Source organism: Elephantulus edwardii, unplaced genomic scaffold, assembly GCF_000299155.1.
Source record: "Elephantulus edwardii isolate Elephantulus edwardi_28Jun2011 unplaced genomic scaffold, EleEdw1.0 scaffold00237, whole genome shotgun sequence".
In the NCBI taxonomy this organism is placed as follows: Eukaryota; Metazoa; Chordata; class Mammalia; order Macroscelidea; family Macroscelididae; genus Elephantulus; species Elephantulus edwardii.
Genome location: NW_006399987.1, coordinates 3,309,547 through 3,317,235, shown reverse-complemented (window position 1 = coordinate 3,317,235; position 7,689 = coordinate 3,309,547). Strand labels below are relative to the sequence as shown.

General features: G+C 51.5%; 1 protein-coding gene across 1 annotated transcript in view; it reads left to right on the top strand.

Moving 5' to 3' along the window:
* LOC102862502 (dedicator of cytokinesis protein 6-like) overlaps positions 1-7,689 on the top strand; it is a 41,388-nt gene that overhangs the window by 15,643 nt on the left and 18,056 nt on the right. The window contains exon 14 of the mRNA XM_006898851.1: positions 7,445-7,558. Coding sequence (XP_006898913.1) covers positions 7,445-7,558 — 114 coding nt within the window. The remainder of the gene's footprint in view (positions 1-7,444; positions 7,559-7,689) is intronic.

Genomic DNA, 7,689 nt, shown 5'->3' with positions numbered 1-7,689 from the left:
TCTTCCTCCTCTGTCTTTGTAATGAACATTTGCACTCTTTTTGGATGATACCCTTGATATCCTCCCACAACTCTTCTGGTCTTTGCTCATTAGTGTTCAAGGCCTCAAACCTGTTCTTGAGACAGTTCTGAAATTCAGGTGGGATAGACTCAAAGTTATATTTTGGTTCCTGTGGATAGTGATGTTAATTTGAGGACTAAGGTGTGTCTCATTCAGGCCGTGATCTTTCCAATCACTTGCTATGCATCTGAGATCTGAACAATGAATAAGGAGGACAGAAGAATTGACGCCTTTGAGCTGTGGTGTTAGAGAAGAGCAATGAACATCATACAGACGCCAAGAGAACAAACAGATATGTCTTGGAAAGGGTGCAGCCAGGGTGTTCTTTGGAGGCAAGAATGATGAGACTTCACCTTACATACTTTTAGTCATGCTGCTAGGAGGGGCTTTTCCTTGGAGAGGAACATGATTCTGGGAAGAGTGGAGGGTCGGCAAAGGAGAGGAAGACCCTCAACCAGGTGGACGGGCATGGTGACTGCCACAGTGGACTCTTTTGTGTCAGAAAGTGTGAAGATGGTGCAGGATAGAACAGGGTTCAGATCTTTTGTTCATAGAGTTGCTGTTAGTCATACTCAATTGAGCAGCACCTAGCAACGACGATATACTGTGCTGGGAGTGAAAAACAAGAAGCATGGTGTTACATTCATAGTAAAAAAGTCAATTTCAAGTTCTCCCTAAAGTTCAACGTTGTAATAGGGTATTATCCAAATCAGAGAGTTGGACAATGACCAAGGAGGATAGAAGGAGAACTGATGCCTTTGAGCTGTGGTGCTGGAGAAGAGTACTGAGAATACCATGGACTGCTAGGAAAACAAATAGATTCGTCCTGGAAAGGGTTAAACCGGGTGGCTCCTTTGGAGGCAAGGATTCTGAGGCTCCGTCTAACATACTTTGGACATGTAGTGAGGAGAGACCGGTCCTTCGAGAGGGACATCATGCTTGGGAGGGTGGAGGGACGGCGCAGGAGAGGAAGGCCCTCTATGAGGTGGATTGATTCAGTGACTGGGGTAATTGGGATGGGAGTGTCAGAGACAGTGCGATTGGCACAGGACAGAGCAGAGTTTAGGGCTGTTGTACATAGGGTCGCTATGAGTCGCAGGCGACTCGACGGCACATAACAACAACAAACAACAACATACTAGGAAAATCTACAAATCTAACTATTATTTAAAAATATGCTCCTATATCTAGAGCCAAAGAGGAAGAAATTGAAAATTTTTATCAGATCTTGCAGTCCAAAATTGACCAAATATGCAAACAAGACGCGTTAATGATACTTGATGACTAGAAGGAATAGTATTTGGAAAGTATGGATTTGGTGACAGAATTTCTGGAAATTCTGAAGCTGGAAATAGACTGATTGAATTTTTTATGCTCAATGATGTAAATACCTTTAAAAAAAGAAACACGAACAGCAACTTTAGACATGGGTCTCACCTGATTGAGTGCATAGGAATCAGATTGACGACATCTGTGGAAGGAATCGCTGGAGAAGCGTTGTATCAGCAGTCAGAACTAGTCCAGGTGCAGACTGTGGGTCAGACTGTCAGTTACTCAGAGCAAGTTCAAATTGAGGCCAAAGAAAATTAAAACATGATCTTGACTGTATTCCACTTGACTTTCAAAATCCCTAGTAAACTTGAACAATTTGGTTTTAAGAAGACTTCAGGGGGGTTTTGTTGCTGTTGTTAGATGCCATTGAATCAACCAGAAACCTATATACAGTTCAGTTCAAGAAGCTGTTATGTAGACAGAGCAAAGGAACACTACATGGTTTAAAATTAAGAAGGGAGTATGTCAGAGTTGGATTCTGTCTCCATACCTATTCAATCTGTATGCTGAGCCAATTATTTGAGAAGCTGGACTCCATGAAGAAGAATGTGGCATCAAGATCATAGAAAGACTCATCATAACCTGCATTATGCAGATGACACAACTTTGCTTGCTGAAAGTGAGGACTTTAAGCCCTTGTTACAGGCTACAGCCTTCAATATGGATTGCATCTAAATGTCAAGAAAAGTTCTTAGCACTGAACCTATAAACTGTCAACAACTTCATCTTAGTTGGATCAACAGTCAACATGCTTGGTACCAGCAATCAGGAAATCAGGAGACATATTCCACTGAGAAAGTCTACAGTCAGGGAACTCTCCAAATTATTGAAGAGTAATGTTGTCAGTTTGAGGAGTAAGGTGTATCTGATCCAGGCCATGGTCTTTTCAATCGCTTGCTGTGCATCTGAGAGCTGGACAGTGAATAAGGATGACAGAGGAAGAATTGATGCCTTTGAGCTGTGGTATTAGAAAAGAGCACTGAATATCCCGTGGACAGCCAAGAGAACAAGCAGATATATCTTGGAGAAAGTGAAGCTAGAGCGCTCCTTGGAGACAAAGATGGGAAAGCACCACCTCATATACTCTAGGAATGTTGCTAAGGAGGGACTTTTCCATAGAGAAGGACATGAGGGTTGGAAAGGTGGAGGGTCTGCAAAGGAGAGGAAGACCCACAACCGGGTGGGTTGATACAGTGACTGCAACAATGGGCTCTGTGTGTCAGGAAGTGTGAGGATGGCACAGGATAGGACAGGGTTCACATCTGTTGTTCATGGGTCGTACTCAACTGGACAGCATTTAACAACAACAACTGCATGTCTGGATTCATCGTTCAATTCTTTCAGTAAGGTTATGGAGTTAGTACTGGAATCTCTCTCTCACATATAAACTGTCGTTGTGTACCGTTGAGTCAGAACCAACCCATAACTGACCGTCCAGCAGGTTTTCAGAGACAGTAAATCGCACGGAAGGAGATTGCCCATTTCTCCCATGGAGCAGCTCGTGGCCTTGAACTGTGTGCGTTCAGGTTGACAGCACAGCTCCTAAGAAGCAAGAATAATGAGCAGTAAAGAAGACAAATACAGATTAAAGAGAGAGAGAGAAGAGAGTAAAATGGATAGGATTGTGTGTGAGAGATTTCTAAATATAGATCCACGTCTACCAGAGGACCCAAGTATTTTGTTGTCAGAAGCCCCCAGTTCTGGTGACAGAGTGCAGAGAAGCAGTTTGAGTTCCTTAATGTGTGTGTGACAGGGTCTGCGACCATTCCTTCCAGACGTGAGCAGAGGGGAGCCTAAACGCCAGGAGAGGGCACCAAGGTGAGATTTCCATCAAGCGTGCTTTTAAGAAGCGCCAACAGTGTCTTAGCAAAAGCGTGAAGCACAGATCTGTTCTGACATTTTCCCACCTGGTTGACAGCGGACCTGGGCCCTCTGGCTGTGACGTCACCCACTCACTGACGTGTACAAGGACAAAAGGCTGACCAATAGAGGGACAGAGAGGGGCAGCCGAGACACAAAGGGAGCAAGTAGCTTAAACTGATGCAACACGAGCGGTGAGGGGTTGAATCCCAGCCTCCAGCTCCTGGGCTCCCACCTTCACCACCGGCTCCAGTCAGGAGGGCGGGGACGGAGGTGTGGACCTGAGGACACGTCCTGTGTGTAACGGGTGGTCGCCACTCATCCAGCCAGCACCCTGTGGAATGTGGGTCGGCCGTGGCCAGAGAGTCTTGAGTTTTGAAGTGAAATGAGACTTGCAGATGGAATGGGAGCTTCTCTCGTGTTTGAAATCTCACGTGAGCAGCCAGCTTGTGTGCCCCATGCGACCCTCTGCTTTCATCTCAAAGGTCTCAGCCTTGCTTCCCTGGAGCCTGACCAATGGGCTCGTGTTCCCAGGGACCAAGCCAGGCTGTGAGGAGAACACCCCCAGAAAGGACGGCGGGGAGATCCAGCACCCCCTACCCCCAGAAAGGACAGCGGGGAGATCCAGCACCCCCTACCCCCAGAAAGGACGGCGGGGAGATCCAGCACCCCCTACCCCCAGAAAGGACAGCGGGGAGGTCCAGCACCCCTTACCCCCAGAAAGGACAGCGGGGAGGTCCAGCACCCCCTACCCCCAGAAAGGACAGCGGGGAGGTCCAGCAGCCCCATCCAGAAAGGACAGCGGGGAGGTCCAGCACTCCCTACCCCCAGAAAGGACAGCGGGGAGGTCCAGCACCCCCACCATGCACTGTGGTCTCAGTTGATAGTGGGGGTCACAGCTCAGCTCAGTGACAGGCTTTGGCCATTTCTGTCATTCTCAGCATTTATTGAGCATCTACTGTATGAGGCATCGTGCACAGACAACCGTGTTTCCTGCCCGTTTGTGTTTTTTGGGTGGCAGGGAACTGAAGGCCACAGAGACTAACTCAGGAGAAAATCAGGCCACGGGGTGACTGTGGGAGCAGGGCGGCAGGATGAGTGCCTCACTGTCCCTCACACTCCAGCATGTCCTGCCTCAGGGCCTTTGCACCTGCTGTTCCCTCCACAGAAAGCCCTTCCCCTTCTCTGTTCAGGGCTCTTCAAAGCACATAGAAGAATCTCTGTTGTCTGTCTTGATCACAGGGTCTGGCACCTAGAAGGTGCCCAGTGAATGTTCAGTCATTAATGAGGGCTGACTGGTTAGGTATCTTAAGACTGGTAACCTGTAGGGTGCTCTGGTGGCCTAGTGGTAAGAAGCTGTACTGCAATCCCAAAAGCACATGGTTCGGATCCACCAGCTGCTCCTCAGGAGAAGGTTGGGTAATCTCCTGCCTTGTGATTTATCGTCTCTGAAAACCCTCTGTGGGTCGGTTCCAACTTGATGGTACACAACAACAACAACAACTGGTTAGTAGCCACGGTAGCCGTGTGGGTAGAGGGTTGTACTGCTGACCTGAAGGTGGTGCCTCTGGTCGTTCAAATCCCCCAGCAGCTCCAAGAAAAAAAATATAGACTGTCTCCTGGGCTGTTTTCAGCCTCCAGAATCCAATGGAAAGTCTCCAGGAATTGGTTCCAACTTGACAGCAATGTGAGGGAGAGAATCCTGGTTAGGTCGAAGATGCCCCGGTGACTCCGTCCATAGCAAGTCGTGGTCCTAAGCCAACAGCTGAATGTCAAGTCCACGAGCGCCCTTGAAGGAGAAAGATGGGTGGTCTTCTCTTGTTGCGATTTTCAGCCTTCAACCCAGTAGAGAGTCCCAGTGGTTTGGAATGGACTCCATGACAGTGAATTTGAAGTTGGTTTGGGTTTTTTAAAATTCCTGTTTGGATTAGAGGTGAATTTGAGTTCACATCATCACAAGTGGATTAGATATGACCAGACTTTATCTTTGAGCAGAAGTGAGCCTGGTCCTGCAATGTACCATGGCTCCCACCACATCCACATTAGAGGCTGAGGGGAGGGGGAGGACCTTCCTTACGTGTCCACCTTACTTCTCACATCCTGTGGGCTGCATGTGGCCGCTGGGTGTGCTCAGCTGCAAGGGAGCTTGGGAAATGTAGTCTTTTCCAATCTCTGAACCAGAGGGGTCGAGAGGCGCTTAGGGAGTGTCATGGCTACGCTCTACAACGGGTAAGTCTGAGTGACAGGAAAGACGAGTCCTGAATGGATCTCTGAACATTGAGCGTGGGGAAGGGAGAGGGTCAAAGGGAGGACAAGCAGGATGCCAGGAGTGGCCAGAGACCAGGCTGTGGCAAGGAGGCTGTGGGCTTTGGGACAGTGGTAGAACTCATGAAGGTCCCTGGGATCTGTGCAGGGACAGAGGCTTTTCTGGGGCAGTGTGAGTGCTCTGTGGGTGCAAGGAGGGTGCAGTGTGGAGTAGTAGATGCAGTGAGAGTACAGTGTGGCTTAGTGCAGGGCCAGTGGGTACAGTGCAGGGCAGTGAATGGAGAGGGGCTGACAGTGGGAACAGAGGGGAGGTAGTGGTACAGTATGGCTATAGTGCATGGGAAGTGGGTGCAGTGTGGGGCAATGGGGACAATGTGGGGCTGTGGGCACAGTGTCGGGCAGGGGGCAGTGTGGGGCTGTGGGCTTAGTGTGGGGTTGTGGGCTTAGTGTGGTGCAGTGGGGACAGTGTGGGGCTGTGGGCTTAATGTGGGGCCGTGGGTGTAGTGTGGGGCTGTGGGCTTAGTGTAGGGCCCTGGGCTTAGTGTGGGGCTGTGGAGTGGTTGTATTGTGGGGCAGTGGGGGCCGTGGATGCAGTGTGGGACCATGGATGCAGTGGGGCAGTATGGGGCCGTGGGTGCAGTATGGGACTGTGGGTGCAGTGTGGGGGCGTGGGCACAGTGTGGGGCAGTGGGTGCAGTGTGGGGCCATGGATGCAGTGTGAGGCAGTGAGGGCCGTGGATGCAGTGAGGGCCATGGATGCAGTGTGGGGCAGTGAGGGCCGTAGATGCAGTGTGGGGCAGTGAGGGCCGTGGATGCAGTGTGGGGCAGTGAGGGCCGTGGATGCAGTGTGGGGCAGTGAGGCAGTGAGGGCCGTGGATGCAGTGAGGGCCGTGGATGCAGTGTGGGGCTGTGCATGCAGTGTGGGCCGTGGGCACAGTGTGGGGCAGTGGGGACTGTGCATGGCACTGTGGGTGCTGTGTGAGATAGTGTGGCCCCAGTGGGAGACAGTAAAGCATCACAGGGCAGTGTGGGTACAGTGATGGCATAGTTGTGGGTGGAGCACAGGACATCATGGGGCAGTACGAGTGCAGTGTGGAGAGCCTGCAGCCCTCTTGGTCCACCTGGTCTCCGGCCAATCCTGGGCAAGCTGCTTGCTCCCTCTGAGTGTCTCTCTTGCCTCCATGCTCATGTGTCCGTGTTCTTCAGATATCGATTCAGGGTCCTTGTGCGGGTGCAGTGAAGGTGCAGCGTACACATAGAGGGGGCAGCGTGGGTACAGCATGGAGCAGTGATGGGGCAGCGTGGGCTCAGTGAGGGGCAGCCTGGGCATGGCATGGAGCAGTGAAGGGGCAGCATGGGCACAGCGTGGGCTCAGTGAGGGGCAGCCTGGGCATGGCGTTGTGTTAGCAGGGTGGGGGTAGTGTGTGTTAGTGCAGGCAGTGAGGCCTCAGTGTGGGTGCAGTGTGTATTGGGGTGGCTGTAGTGTGGGCGCAGTGAGGCTGCAGTGGGGTGCAGTGTGTATTAGGGTGAATGAATGTGGGCACAGCGGGGTGCAGTAGAGATAATGGTGTGCATTGGGGTGGCTGCAGTGCGGGTACAATGAGGCTGCAGTGTGGTGCAGTGTGTGTTAGGGTGGCTGTAATGCGGGTTCAGTGGGGGTGCAGTGAGCCTGCAGTGTGTATTAGGATAATTATAGTGGGGTGCAGTAAGGATACAGTGTGTATTGGGGTGCAGTGGGGATACAGTGTGTTTGGGGTGGCTGTAGTGAGGACACAGTGGGGTACAGTGGGGATACAGTGTGTATTGGGGTGACTGTAGTGTGGGCACAGTGGGGTGCAGTGAGGCTGCAGGGGGATACAGTGTGTATTGGGGTGACTGTAGTGTGGGCCCAGTGAGGGCACTGACTGACAAGCCTTTGTGCCCCCAGGATGCAGAGCTGGCCGAGCACCTGAACACCAGTCTTGCCTTCTTCCTCAGTGACCTCCTGTCCCTGACTGACCGCGGGTTCGTCTTCATGCTGGTCCGGGCCCACTACAAGCAGGTAGGGGTGGGTGTGACCTGCATGGAGGTGGGCAGGTGATGGATGGTGGCCTGGTATGAACACCTGGAGGTGGGCAGGTGATGGGCGGCGGCCTGGTGTGACACACATGGAGGTGGGCAGGTGATGGATGG